The sequence below is a fragment of the Oncorhynchus gorbuscha genome, unplaced genomic scaffold (assembly GCF_021184085.1).
Source record: "Oncorhynchus gorbuscha isolate QuinsamMale2020 ecotype Even-year unplaced genomic scaffold, OgorEven_v1.0 Un_scaffold_4551, whole genome shotgun sequence".
Taxonomy (NCBI): Eukaryota; Metazoa; Chordata; class Actinopteri; order Salmoniformes; family Salmonidae; genus Oncorhynchus; species Oncorhynchus gorbuscha.
This window is the reverse complement of record NW_025748546.1, coordinates 17,076-32,861: the sequence shown is the minus strand read 5'-3', so window position 1 is coordinate 32,861 and position 15,786 is coordinate 17,076. Positions and strand designations below refer to the sequence as shown.

Sequence of the window (15,786 nt, the reverse complement as noted above, 5' to 3'; positions counted from 1 at the left end):
CAGCCCTGTTCTTACTCAGTCCATCAGCCCTGCTCTTACTCAGTCCATCAGCCCTGTTCTTACTAGTCCATCAGTCCTAGTTTCTAGCTCAGTCCATCAGTCCTGTTCTTACTCAGTCCATCAGTCTCTGTTCTTACTCAGTCCATCAGTCCTGTTCTTACTTCAGTCCATCAGTCCTGTTCTTACTCAGTCCATCAGCCCTGTTCTTACTCAATCCTATACACCATGATGTCATCATATACAAGATCTCTTATGCGTGATTTGTCCTGAGATGATTGGTAGATGAACACTGCCTCTCTGTAGACATCAGCCAATGGCAGATAAGCTTCCTTCTCAGTCTCCTCTTCGCCACCAATCGCCTTCTCAAGAGGAGCAAGGGGAGGGCAGTCAGCCCAGGGTTTGTTGTGGCAGGAGTGAGATGGAGAGGTGTAGATGCCCCCTCCCCTGAAAGAGACTAAGTACTGAGGGCAGGCTGTCAGTGAGTGAAGGAAGGAGAAAGGGAGGGACGGTAATTGAGGGATGTCCTTTCTCTCCTCTCTCAACAGGAGCAGTTCCCACAGCCCTTGACACTGTTCATGATCTCCTCCTGTAGTTTCTTCCTCTCCTCCTCCTTCTGGCTTTCTGGCTGCAGTTCCACCGGGCTGTTCTTAATGTTCAGTATCTTACTGTTCTGAGTGTTCCACAGGTCAGCGTACAGAGAGCCTGAGTCGCCAGGAGAGAGTGGTGGTCCCTCGCTCTGCTATCTTACCCTGGAGGAGGAGGGGAGACAGAGGGAGAAGGACAGAGAGAGGGGAGAGACAGAGGATTATTCTACTATAAAGTCTAGTTGAGTCCGACTGAAGTCCATAAAAAAAGGACTTTGACACAGAATGCAGTATTGAATGGGAGACATCGAGAATTAATTATAATATCAACTCTACAGTGATGAATAGTCAACTCTCCGTCTCCCTGAATCCCTCCCTCTCTACCTGACTCTTCCCTACTCTCTCTGTCTCTGAAACCCTCCCTCTCTACCTGACTCTTCCCTACTCTCTGTCTCTGAAACCCTCCCTCTCTACCTGACTCTTCCCTACTCTCTGTCTCTGAAACCCTCCCTCTCTACCCGACTCTTCCCTACTCTCTGTCTCTGAAACCCTCCTCTCTACCTGACTCTTCCCTACTCTCTGTCTCTGAAACCCTCCCTCTCTACCCTGACTCTTCCCTACTCTCTGTCTCTGAAACCCTCCCTCTCTACCTGACTCTTCCCTACTCTCGGTCTCTGAAACCCTCCCTCTCTACCTGACTCTTCCCTACTCTCTGTCTCCTGAAACCCTCCTCTCTACCTGACTCTTCCCTACTCTCTGTCTCTCTGAAACCCTCCCCTCTCTACCTGACTCTTCCCTACTCTCTGTCTCTGAAACCCTCCTCTCTAACTGACTCTTCCCTACTGGCACACGACAGCAGCACACACCCCTCCTCCCGTCCCTCCCTCAACCGTCCACCCACTCAGTAATAAAAGTATCCCACCCCCAGGGAGCGAGGCAGAAGTGTTGGCACCGTGGGCATGCACGTAACTGACTGTTTCTAACTCTGTGACTTAACGAGCCGACACCATGGCGACACGGAATAACACGCCTCCTCGCCACGACGACCTTCTGATCTCTCCATCTGACGCTCTGCCTCTGCTCACGGGGGAACATGGAAAACATCACCAACAGCTTTCAAAGAGCTAAGACAAACCAAACCTCAACCCCCTCTCCTCATTCCTCTCTCCTCCTACCTCACTAGATTAATGTTGTAAGTGAGAACACTACCTCAATAAATATAGTAGCCAAAAGAGGTACATAACTAACTAAACTTAGCGAGGGTTGTGTGTTGTTGAGGACCTTCGCTAAGTGTGTTGTTGAGGACCTTCGCTAAGTGTGTTGTTGAGAGCCTTCGCTAAGTGTGTTGTTGAGGACCTTCGCTAAGTGTGTTGTTGAGGACCTTCGCTAAGTGTGTTGTTGAGGACCTTCGCTAAATGTGTTGTTGAGAGCCTTTGCTACGTGTGTTGTTGAGAGCCTTCGCTAAGTGTGTTGTTGAGAGCCTTCGCTAAGTGTGTTGTTGAGAGCCTTCGCTAAGTGTGTTGTTGAGGACCTTCGCTAAGTGTGTTGTTGAGGACCTTCGCTAAGTGTGTTGTTGAGGACCTTCGCTAAGTGTGTTGTTGAGGACCTTCGCTAAGTGTGTTGTTGAGGACCTTCGCTAAGTGTGTTGTTGAGGCATTTGTCGATACTGATAGGATCGAAAGAAAGGGAGTGCTGCTCTCGGATCAGATTTCGCTATTCAAATCTTTCCTTAACACTAGAATTATTCCACAATACTGACGACAGATCAGCTCCTAGATAGATATTAGGCCTACCACGGATAGTAGCTATTATTGAGGCATCTCATTCTAATGCCTATCCTATAATTGTAACTCGTTTCAGGAAACTAAGAGTGTGTCGCACGTGTCACTACTTCACAGGAGAACATGCATTTTGGTCAGAAATGTCTTATGGAACATTTGAACTTTCATGTGCCTTAATAACAAACTTATATGCCATCTGTAAATCCAAATGCAATTGTTAAATTACGAGCCTAGTTGGTTTCGCCTCTGAAAAAGTCAGAAACCTTCCCGCTAGCCATGATTGGCCGAGAAAATGGATGGGCCGAACATGCCAAGAGATGAGTTTGGATTGGTCTGTCACGAAGGACTGTCTATAATGAGCTGCTCAGTATGTTTTTAATGTTATTTTACCTTTATTTAACTGGGCAAGTCAGTTATAAACACATTCTTATTTTCAATGACGGCTTAGGAACAGAGACTTGATCAGGGGCAGAAGGACGGATTTTTACCTTGTCAGCTCAGAGATTCAATACTGCAACCTTTCGGTTACTGGCCCAACTCTCTAACCACTAGGCTACCTGCCGATCTACATACACCTACAGTATGTGACTGTCTGATCACCTACAGTATGTATGTTAATAGTCCAACGCTCTAACCACTAGGCTACCTGCTACCCCAGTGGGTGGGCCTAGTACCCCAGTGGGTGGGCCTAGTACCCCAGTGGGTGGGCCTGGTACCCCAGTGGCTGGGCCTAGTACCCCAGTGGGTGGGCCTGGTACCCCAGTGGGTGGGCCTGGTACCCCAGTGGGTGGGCCTGGTACCCCAGTGAGTGGGCCTAGTACCCCAGTGGGTGGGCCTGGTACCCCAGTGGGTGGGCCTGGTACCCCAGTGGGTGGGCCTGGTACCCCAGTGGGTGGGCCTAGTACCCCAGTGAGTGGGCCTAGTACCCCAGTGAGTGGGCCTGGTACCCCAGTGAGTGGGCCTGGTACCCCAGTGAGTGGGCCTGGTACCCCAGTGAGTGGGCCTGGTACCCCAGTGAGTGGGCCTAGTACCCCAGTGAGTGGGCCTGGTACCCCAGTGGGTGGGCCTAGTACCCCAGTGAGTGGGCCTGGTACCCCAGTGGGTGGGCCTATTCCCTCCAAGGCCCAACCATGGCTGTGCCGTTACCCAGTCATTTGAAATCCATAGATCACGACCAAATTAACCAAATGATTTCCTTATATGAACTGTAACTCAATAGAAACGTTTAAATTCTTGCATGTTGCGTTTATATTTTTGTTCAGTATACATTTCCAGATATTATATGTTTATAATTTTGTCAGAAAGTCGTTTTCATTGCAAGTTAAAGCGTACAGTTAGCTAGCTAGCTAACGTTAGTTGGCTGGCTGTCCAAAGTTACATGTACGATCTGTCATGAGGTTGACCTGAGGGGGAGGTTTATGACCCCCATAAATACCTTTGCCCTTTTTCCTCTCTCAACTCTACCGATGTGACTATTGAAAATCCCTTTGTTAAACATAGAGAGTCGGGGAACATCAAAAGTTAGGGGGAAAGGAAGCATATTTCGGCAATCCAACCAGCTGAAAAAATGTGTTGGTACTTAATGAATATGATGTCAGTTTGGTTGTCATCTGAGACATTCTTATTAATGATAGGATGGCATAAACTCTATCTTGGAAAGATCAGATTCACATGGAATTGCTGTGCAATTTAAATGTTTAAATATGAAACTATTTGTGAAAAGATTAAATGTAATTTTAGCTTCCAAATGAGAGAATTGGGTTTTCATAAGGTTAGAGCTCTGCTCAATCAGTGGCCCGCCCCTGTGAAGAGACCTTGGTTATAAACTATGAAACACACCCTTCTCTCCCTCCACTATATAAGCCCTTGACGAAAAAATAACTTTCTGTTCCGAGTACATCAGGACGCCGATCCGATGTCAGAAGGGTTCAGATAATAACTGTTCGGGTACATTATTACGACGATCCGATGTCAGAAGGGTTCAGATAATAACTACAGAACGAAGCCAATCTCAGCGTGAGCTTTGGTTGCGAATGGTATGAACGTTGAACTCTTATTCACTACAGAAGTGATACCTCCTAGCCGTTGAGTTAGCAGCTGCCGCTGTAAACGTGGGCTAGGGAAGGAGGGACGACGGATCCAGTCTAACACACAACGACGATACCACAATGTATCCAGTTTACCACCAGAGACATTCTTCCGAGTACAGGAAGATCTCTGTACAATATTTATCTTGCAGTCATCTCAGTTTTCAGCCTATACTGTATTTATTGTGCAGTCATCTCAGTTTTCAGCCTATACTCTATTTATCTTGCAGTCATCTCGGTTTTCAACATATACTCTATTTATCTTGCAGTCATCTCGGTTTTCAACATATACTCTATTTATCGTGCAGTCATCTCAGTTTTCAGCCTATACTCTATCGTGCAGTCATCTCAGTTTTCAACATATACTCTATTTATCGTGCAGTCATCTCAGTTTTCAACCTATACTCTATTTATTGCAGTCATCTCAGTTTTCAACCTATACTCTATTTATCTTGCAGTCATCTCAGTTTTCAGCCTATACTCTATTTATCTTGCAGTCATCTCAGTTTTCAGCCTACACTATTTTGCAGTCAAATTTTCAACCTAATAATGTTGATTTATGTTTAGTCATCTCAGTTTTCAGCCTAACTCTATTTATCTTGTTTTCAACTTTACTGTTCAGTCATCTCAGTTTTCAGCCTATACTCATTTATCTTGCAGTCATCTCAGTTTTCAGGTACGGTATATAACGAGTGTTTTGCAGTCAACTGTTCTACACAGGTAGTATAATGTTGATTCTGTGTTTAGTCTGGTAGTTTTAACGAGTGTTTTATTACTGTTCTAGTGGTCTCAGGTAGTGACGCTGATATCTTCAGAACAAAGGTGATCACAACTGTTCTAGTGGTCTCAAGCTTAACAGTGTTTTCAACATTACTGTTCTAGTGGTCTCATTATCTAAATAACAAGTGTTTTCAACATTACTGTTCTAGTGGTCTCAGGTAGTCGGTATATAACGAGTGTTTTCAACATTACTGTTCTAGTGGTCTCAGGTAGTCGGTATATAACGAGTGTTTTCAACATTACTGTTCTAGTGGTCTCAGGTAGTCGGTATATAACGAGTGTTTTCAACTTTACTAACGATGGTTTTAATGATGCGGTCTCAAGGGTTCTGATGTGTTGCAGGTTGTCCTGGTGGATGGAATATCAACCAAATGTGCCAGGGACATTTTGGAAAAGATTTGGGACCTGAATGTTATTCGAGGTAGAAGAAATCGTGGTCTAATATCCCAAATCTTAAAACACGTCCAGTGATTTTTGAACATTTCCTGTTGAAAAGTGCTATTCGGGGCAGCAGGTTGCCTAGTGGTTAGAGTGTTGGGCCAGCAATCAAAAGGTTGCTGGATCAAATCCCCGAGCTGACATGGTAAAAATCTGTTGTTCTGCCCCTGAACAAGGATGTTAACCCACTGTTCCTAGGCCGTCATTGTAAATAAGAAATTGTTCTTAACTGATAAAAAATAATATATCCCAAGTATATAACTACTCCTTGAAGTTTGCAGTTGTATAAAATAAAATTGTTTTGTTCCCAAATGTTTTTTTTTAACCCTTCAGTGTGCGTAATTTTCTGTATTTATACTTGGGATAACGCTTTTCAACGGGAAAAGTTTTAAAAAATAAAATAAAATCCCTCCTTGGAATAATCACTATGAGAAGGTCTTCTTACCTTGTTGAGTACGATGATCTCGTCTGCGTCTACGATGGTGGACAGTCTGTGAGCGATAAACACGGACGTCCGGTCCTGGACCAGACCCTTCATGGAACTAAGAATGTTCTAGAAGTACACAGAATCAACATGAAGTATTAGAAATAGTTCTGGAACGCTTTAGAATGAATTATTCAAAATTGTATTCGAATTTTGTAGAGGAACATAAAGTATTAGAAACAGTTCTAGAATGTTCCAGAACAACACAGGAACACCAAGTATTAGAAATAGTTCTAGAACTTTCTACAACACAGAAACATTGAATGTTACAAATAGTTCTAGAAGGGTCTAGAACAGAGGTGGGCAAACTTTTTGACTCGCGGGCCACAATGGGTTCTAAAATTTGACAGAGGGGCCGGGCCAGGAGCATTTGGAGGGAGTGTTTGGGCCGGATATACTAAAGCATTAAATGTAGTGTGTGCAAACCTCATAGCACAGTAAGAACACTACAACCCAATTTATTAACTGTCTTTCAAATGTGAAAAATAGCCCTTATCAGTTAATAAATTTGTCTCAAGGAATATGCAAGATATGGCATTTCCATACTATTTCGCAGATACTGGGAGGAGGAAATGTAAATAGATTAAAATAACATACGCACTGTGATTTATCAAGATTGCGTCTGTTTTTAATAAGTTTCAATCGAAGGTGCAAAGTTAAAGAAATCAACATTTATTGAAAAATGGAATCACTTTCAACATTCAAAACATATTATTACACAACGAAATACTCAAGCTCAATAATATCTACTTGTGTTAAACTCCGCAAAATCACGGATGGATTGTCCTGACCGCGCGCTTTACAAACTCGCCACGGACGCCCTCGCCTTCACGCGCAAACAGTACACGTGTATCGTTGCCAAGCACACAGACATAGGCTGTATTAAATATCCTACCTGCAGCTGAAAATTTACATTTAAATTAAGAGCGATGTGCGGCGTGTTAATTAAGCTACTGTACTGCTGCTGTGCGTAAATGCGCATTGCTCTGTAAATTAGCTGCCAACCTCTGAGCAGTAGCCGCCCGTTCTTGTGTCGACTGCTTGCTAGCATAGTTTGCATGCTTCGTGGCAAAGTGACGGCTGATATTGTACTCTTTGAAAACCGCAACAGCTTCTTGGCATATCAGACATACAGCCGTTGATCGGACTTCAGTGAAGAAGTATTTTGTTGTCCACTCCTTATTAAACACTCGGCATTCGCTGTCCACTTTCCTTCTCTTTGGTCCGCTCATTTTCACAGAAGGGCTTAATGGTGACGTGAAACGAAGTGAAAATTAAAGTGAAATAAAGAGAAATACGCGCCACTCCAACAACGGTCAATGTGTTTTGAGTGCGCCATCTATTGGGGAAACGTGGGCATTGCAGGAAAGGGGAAAAAGGAGGTTTTTACTATAATTTGGACAAGTTCAGCGGGCCGGATTAAAAAGCCTAACGGGCCGTTTGTGGCCCGCGGGCCGTAGTTTGCCCATGTCTGGTCTAGAACAACACAGGAACATGAAGAATGATTTCCAGAATGTTTCCAGAAAGTATAGTTTTTTTTGGGAAGGAAAATATCGATATCGGCCAAAAATGTCATATCGGTGCATCATTAGTTAGGAGCCCGTAAAATGGCAGCCATCCCCTACAGCTCCATTATTATGGAGCACAGGAACATCAAGTGTTAGAAATAGTTCTAGAACACTTTAGAGAAACAACACAGGAACATCAAGTGTTAGAAATAGTTCTAGAACACTGTAGAGAAACAACACAGGAACATCAAGTGTTAGAAATAGTTCTAGAACACTGTAGAGAAACAACACAGGAACATCAAGTGTTAGAAATAGTTCTAGAACACTGTAGAGAAACAACACAGGAACATCAAGTGTTAGAAATAGTTCTAGAACACTGTAGAGAAACAACACAGGAACATCAAGTGTTAGAAATAGTTCTAGCATGTTCTAGGAGTACACCGATGCCAATATGACAGGCAGCATATATATGAAGCCGGTTTCTCTGAGAAAATGTCATTAAAACCACTAAGTCAACACAGCAGCAGCCAGCAATATCTCCTGTCATCATCCCCCCTCCTGCCCACTCCTGTGTGCTCCTGATGCTATTTACATATACCCATATAAAAAGCTTCACAATAAGAAAGCAGTACACATCTACATGTAATTCAGTATGAAACTAGAACAGGACATGTGGCCTGTTCTCTCCAACTTCAGGGCACAGTGAACTCTATCCCCTAACATCTACGCAGCTGATTGGTTGGTTGGTAAACTGAGCTGCAGAAGAGACAACAGCTGATTCTGGGTGGGTGTGTGTGTCTGTGTGTGTGTGTGTGTGTGTGTGTGTGTGTGTGTGTGTGTGTGTGTGTGTGTGTGTGTGTGTGTGTGTGTGTGTGTGTGTGTGTGTGTGTGTGTGTGTGTGTGGGGGGTGTGTGGGTGTGTGTGTGTGTGTGTGTGTGTGTGTGTGTGTGTGTGTGTGTGTGTGTGTGTGTGTGTGTGTGTGTGTGTGTGTGTGTGTGTGTGTGTGTGTGTGTGTGGGGGGGTTACCTCCTCAGTGATAGAGTCCAGTGAGGAGGTAGCTTCATCATACAGCAGGATAGGAGGGTTCTTCAGTATGGCCCTGGCTATGGCCACACGCTGCTTCTCCCCACCTGAAACACACACAGCAAGTCAATAATGCTGTCCTGAAACACGACAACAGAGACATAACAGCAAGTCAATAATGCTGTCCTGAAACACAACAGCAGAGATATAACAGCAAGTCAATAATGCTGTCCTGAAACACACACAGCAAGTCAATAATGCTGCCCTGAAAGACAACAGCAGAGATATAACAGCAAGTCAATAATGCAGTCTATTTGAGGTAGATATTTGAGTCCCCTCTCCCGACCAGGGTGTCTGACCTACCTGGGAGTTGGAGTCCCCTCTCCCGACCAGGGTGTCTGACCTACCTGAGAGTTTGAGTCCCCTCTCCCGACCAGGGTGTGTCTGACCCACCTGACAGTTTGAGTCCCCTCTCCCGACCAGGGTGTCTGACCCACCTGACAGTTTGAGTCCCCTCTCGCCGACCTGAGTGTCGTATCCGTGGGGCATCCTAAGGATGGCATCGTGGATCCCTGCCAGCCGTGCCACCTGGTACACCTCCTCTGGCGTGGCGTTGATGTTCCCGTACTGAAGGTTGTAGAAGATGGTGTTGTGGAAGAGCACTGCATCCTGGGTAGGGAGGAGGGTAGAGAGACAGAGTGAGGGAGGAAACAGTACAGTCAATCAATACCGTCAGCTCAACTTGAGGAGAGGACACATCAGGAGAGGACACATCAGGAGAGGACACATCAGGACACATCAGGAGAGGACACATCAGGAGAGGACACATCAGGAGAGGACACATCAGGAGAGGACACATCAGGAGAGGACACATCAGGAGAGGACACATCGGGAGAGGACACATCAGGAGAGGACACATCAGGAGGACACACATCAGGAGAGGACACATCAGGAGAGGACACATCAGGAGAGGACACATCAGGAGAGGACACATCAGGAGAGGACACATCAGGAGAGGACACATCAGGAGAGGACACATCAGGAGAGGACACATCAGGAGAGGACACATCGGGAGAGGACACATCAGGAGAGGACACATCAGGAGAGGACACATCAGGAGAGGACACATCGGGAGAGGACAGGACACATCGGGAGAGGACACATCGGGAGAGGACACATCAGGAGAGGACACGTCAGGAGAGGACACATCAGGAGAGGACACATCAGGAGAGGACACATCAGGAGAGGACACATCAGGAGAGGACACATCAGGAGAGGACACATCAGGAGAGGACACATCAGGAGAGGACACATCAGGAGAGGACACATCAGATCAGGAGAGGACAGGACACGTCAGGAGAGGACACGTCAGGAGAGGACACGTCAGGAGAGGACACGTCAGGAGAGGACACGTCAGGAGAGGACAGGACACATCAGGACATGTCAGGAGAGGACACATCAGGAGAGGACAGGACACATCAGGAGAGGACACATCAGGAGAGGACACATCAGGAGAGGACAGGACACATCAGGAGAGGACAGGACACATCAGGAGAGGACACATCAGGAGAGGACACATCAGGAGAGGACACATCAGGAGAGGACACATCAGGAGAGGACAGGACACATCAGGAGAGGACACATCAGGAGAGGACACATCAGGAGAGGACACATCAGATCAGGAGAGGACAGGACACGTCAGGAGAGGACACATCAGGAGAGGACACATCAGGAGAGGACAGGACACATCAGGAGAGGACACATCAGGAGAGGACACATCGGGAGAGGACACATCAGATCAGGAGAGGACAGGACACGTCAGGAGAGGACACATCAGGAGAGGACACATCAGGAGAGGACAGGACACATCAGGAGAGGACACATCAGGAGAGGACACATCAGGAGAGGACACATCAGGAGAGGACACATCAGGAGAGGACACATCAGGAGAGGACACATCAGGAGAGGACACATCAGGAGAGGACACGTCAGGAGAGGACACATCAGGAGAGGACACATCAGGAGAGGACACATCAGGAGAGGACACATCAGGAGAGGACACATCAGGAGAGGACACATCAGGAGAGGAAACATCAGGAGAGGAAACATCAGGAGAGGACACATCAGGAGAGGACACATCAGGAGAGGACACATCAGGAGAGGACACATCAGGAGAGGACACATCAGGAGAGGACAGGACACATCAGGAGAGGACACATCAGGAGAGGACAGGACACATCAGGAGAGGACACATCAGGAGAGGACACATCAGGAGAGGACACATCAGGACACATCAGGAGAGGACACATCAGGACACATCAGGAGAGGACACATCAGGACACATCAGGAGAGGACACATCAGGAGAGGACACATCAGGAGAGGACACATCAGGAGAGGACACATCAGGAGAGGACACATCAGGAGAGGACACATCAGGAGAGGACACATCAGGAGAGGACACATCAGGAGAGGACACATCAGGAGAGGACACATCAGGAGAGGACACATCAGGAGAGGACACATCAGATCAGGAGAGGACAGGACACGTCAGGAGAGGACACATCAGGAGAGGACACGTCAGGAGAGGACACGTCAGGAGAGGACACATCAGGAGAGGACACATCAGGAGAGGACACATCAGGAGAGGACACATCAGGAGAGGACACATCAGGAGAGGACACATCAGGAGAGGACACATCAGGAGAGGACACATCAGGAGAGGACACATCAGGAGAGGACACGTCAGGAGAGGACACGTCAGGAGAGGACACGTCAGGAGAGGACACGTCAGGAGAGGACACGTCAGGAGAGGACACGTCAGGAGAGGACACGTCAGGAGAGGACACGTCAGGAGAGGACACATCAGGAGAGGACACATCAGGAGAGGACACATCAGGAGAGGACACGTCAGGAGAGGACACGTCAGGAGAGGACACGTCAGGAGAGGACACGTCAGGAGAGGACACGTCAGGAGAGGACACGTCAGGAGAGGACACGTCAGGAGAGGACACGTCAGGAGAGGACACATCAGGAGAGGACACATCAGGAGAGGACACATCAGGAGAGGACACATCAGGAGAGGACACATCAGATCAGGAGAGGACAGGACACGTCAGGAGAGGACACATCAGGAGAGGACACGTCAGGAGAGGACACATCAGGAGAGGACACATCAGGAGAGGACACATCAGGAGAGGACACATCAGGAGAGGACACATCAGGAGAGGACAGGACACATCAGGAGAGGACACATCAGGAGAGGACACATCAGGAGAGGACACATCAGGAGAGGACACGTCAGGAGAGGACACGTCAGGAGAGGACACGTCAGGAGAGGACACGTCAGGAGAGGACACATCAGGAGAGGACACATCAGGAGAGGACACATCAGGAGAGGACACATCAGGAGAGGACACATCAGGAGAGGACACATCGGGAGAGGACACATCAGGAGAGGACACATCAGGAGAGGACACATCGGGAGAGGACAGGACACGTCAGGAGAGGACACGTCAGGAGAGGACACGTCAGGAGAGGACACGTCAGGAGAGGACACGTCAGGAGAGGACAGGACACATCAGGACATGTCAGGAGAGGACACATCAGGAGAGGACAGGACACATCAGGAGAGGACACATCAGGAGAGGACACATCAGGAGAGGACAGGACACATCAGGAGAGGACAGGACACATCAGGAGAGGACACATCAGGAGAGGACACATCAGGAGAGGACAGGACACATCAGGAGAGGACACATCAGGAGAGGACAGGACACATCAGGAGAGGACACATCAGGAGAGGAAACATCAGGAGAGGACACATCAGATCAGGAGAGGACAGGACACGTCAGGAGAGGACACATCAGGAGAGGACACATCAGGAGAGGACACATCAGGAGAGGACAGGACACATCAGGAGAGGACACATCAGGAGAGGACACATCAGGAGAGGACAGGACACATCAGGAGAGGACACATCAGGAGAGGACAGGACACATCAGGAGAGGACACATCAGGAGAGGACACATCAGGAGAGGACACATCAGGAGAGGACACATCAGATCAGGAGAGGACAGGACACGTCAGGAGAGGACACATCAGGAGAGGACACGTCAGGAGAGGACACGTCAGGAGAGGACACGTCAGGAGAGGACACGTCAGGAGAGGACACATCAGGAGAGGACACATCAGGAGAGGACACATCAGGAGAGGACACATCAGGAGAGGACACATCAGGAGAGGACACGTCAGGAGAGGACACGTCAGGAGAGGACACGTCAGGAGAGGACACGTCAGGAGAGGACACGTCAGGAGAGGACACGTCAGGAGAGGACACATCAGGAGAGGACACATCAGGAGAGGACAGGACACATCAGGAGAGGACAGGACACATCAGGAGAGGACAGGACACATCAGGAGAGGACACGTCAGGAGAGGACACGTCAGGAGAGGACACGTCAGGAGAGGACACGTCAGGAGAGGACACGTCAGGAGAGGACACGTCAGGAGAGGACACGTCAGGAGAGGACACGTCAGGAGAGGACACGTCAGGAGAGGACACATCAGGAGAGGACACATCAGGAGAGGACACATCAGGAGAGGACACATCAGGAGAGGACACATCAGATCAGGAGAGGACAGGACACGTCAGGAGAGGACACGTCAGGAGAGGACACGTCAGGAGAGGACACGTCAGGAGAGGACACGTCAGGAGAGGACACGTCAGGAGAGGACACGTCAGGAGAGGACACGTCAGGAGAGGACACGTCAGGAGAGGACACTTCAGGAGAGGACACTTCAGGAGAGGACACATCAGGAGAGGACACATCAGGAGAGGACACATCAGGAGAGGACACATCAGGAGAGGACACATCAGGAGAGGACACATCAGGAGAGGACACATCAGGAGAGGACACATCAGGAGAGGACACATCAGGAGAGGACACGTCAGGAGAGGACACGTCAGGAGAGGACACGTCAGGAGAGGACACGTCAGGAGAGGACACGTCAGGAGAGGACACGTCAGGAGAGGACACATCAGGAGAGGACACATCAGGAGAGGACACATCAGGAGAGGACACATCAGATCAGGAGAGGACAGGACACGTCAGGAGAGGACACGTCAGGAGAGGACACGTCAGGAGAGGACACGTCAGGAGAGGACACGTCAGGAGAGGACACGTCAGGAGAGGACACGTCAGGAGAGGACACATCAGGAGAGGACACATCAGGAGAGGACACATCAGGAGAGGACACATCAGATCAGGAGAGGACAGGACACGTCAGGAGAGGACAGGACACGTCAGGAGAGGACACGTCAGGAGAGGACACGTCAGGAGAGGACACATCAGGAGAGGACACATCAGGAGAGGACACATCGGGAGAGGACACATCAGGAGAGGACACATCGGGAGAGGACAGGACACATCGGGAGAGGACAGGACACATCAGGAGAGGACACATCGGGAGAGGACACATCAGGAGAGGACACGTCAGGAGAGGACACATCAGGAGAGGACACATCAGGAGAGGACACATCAGGAGAGGACACATCAGGAGAGGACACATCAGGAGAGGACACATCAGGAGAGGACACATCAGGAGAGGACACATCAGATCAGGAGAGGACAGGACACGTCAGGAGAGGACACGTCAGGAGAGGACACGTCAGGAGAGGACACGTCAGGAGAGGACACGTCAGGAGAGGACAGGACACATCAGGACATGTCAGGAGAGGACAGGACACATCAGGAGAGGACACATCAGGAGAGGACACATCAGGAGAGGACAGGACACATCAGGAGAGGACAGGACACATCAGGAGAGGACACATCAGGAGAGGACACATCAGGAGAGGACAGGACACATCAGGAGAGGACACATCAGGAGAGGACAGGACACATCAGGAGAGGACACATCAGGAGAGGACACATCAGGAGAGGACAGGACACATCAGGAGAGGACACATCAGGAGAGGACACATCAGGAGAGGACACATCAGATCAGGAGAGGACAGGACACGTCAGGAGAGGACACATCAGGAGAGGACACATCAGGAGAGGACACATCAGGAGAGGACAGGACACATCAGGAGAGGACACATCAGGAGAGGACACATCAGGAGAGGACAGGACACATCAGGAGAGGACACATCAGGAGAGGACACATCAGGAGAGGACACATCAGGAGAGGACAGGACACATCAGGAGAGGACACATCAGGAGAGGACACATCAGGAGAGGACACATCAGGAGAGGACACATCAGGAGAGGACACATCAGGAGAGGACACATCAGGAGAGGACACATCAGGAGAGGACACGTCAGGAGAGGACACGTCAGGAGAGGACACATCAGGAGAGGACACGTCAGGAGAGGACACGTCAGGAGAGGACACGTCAGGAGAGGACACGTCAGGAGAGGACACGTCAGGAGAGGACACGTCAGGACAGGACACGTCAGGAGAGGACACATCAGGAGAGGACACATCAGGAGAGGACACATCAGGAGAGGACACATCAGGAGAGGACACATCAGGAGAGGACACATCGGGAGAGGACACATCAGGAGAGGACACATCGGGAGAGGACACATCAGGAGAGGACACATCGGGAGAGGACACATCAGGAGAGGACACATCGGGAGAGGACACATCGGGAGAGGACACATCGGGAGAGGACACATCGGGAGAGGACACATCAGGAGAGGACACATCAGGAGAGGACACATCAGGAGAGGACACATCAGGACACATCAGGAGAGGACACATCAGGAGAGGACACATCAGGAGAGGACACATCAGGAGAGGAAACATCAGGAGAGGAAACATCAGGACACTTCAGGAGAGGACACATCAGGAGAGGACACATCAGGAGAGGACAGGACACATCAGGACACGTCAGGAGAGGACACATCAGGAGAGGACAGGACACATCAGGACACGTCAGGAGAGGACACATCAGGAGAGGACACATCAGGAGAGGACACATCGGGAGAGGACACATCAGGAGAGGACACATCGGGAGAGGACACATCAGGAGAGGACACATCGGGAGAGGACACATCGGGAGAGGACACATCGGGAGAGGACACATCGGGAGA

The 15,786-nt window shown here is 49.0% G+C and overlaps 1 protein-coding gene across 1 annotated transcript in view; it reads right to left on the bottom strand.

Annotated features, from left to right (window-relative positions):
- Window positions 1-538: 538 nt before the first annotated feature.
- LOC124028634 (iron-sulfur clusters transporter ABCB7, mitochondrial-like) overlaps window positions 539-15,786 on the bottom strand; it is a gene marked incomplete at its 5' end in the record, with an annotated part of 28,235 nt that continues 12,987 nt past the window's right edge. Inside the window, 5 exon segments of the mRNA XM_046340647.1 lie at window positions 539-712; window positions 714-749; window positions 6,116-6,223; window positions 8,689-8,792; window positions 9,183-9,354. Coding sequence (XP_046196603.1) covers window positions 539-712; window positions 714-749; window positions 6,116-6,223; window positions 8,689-8,792; window positions 9,183-9,354 — 594 coding nt within the window.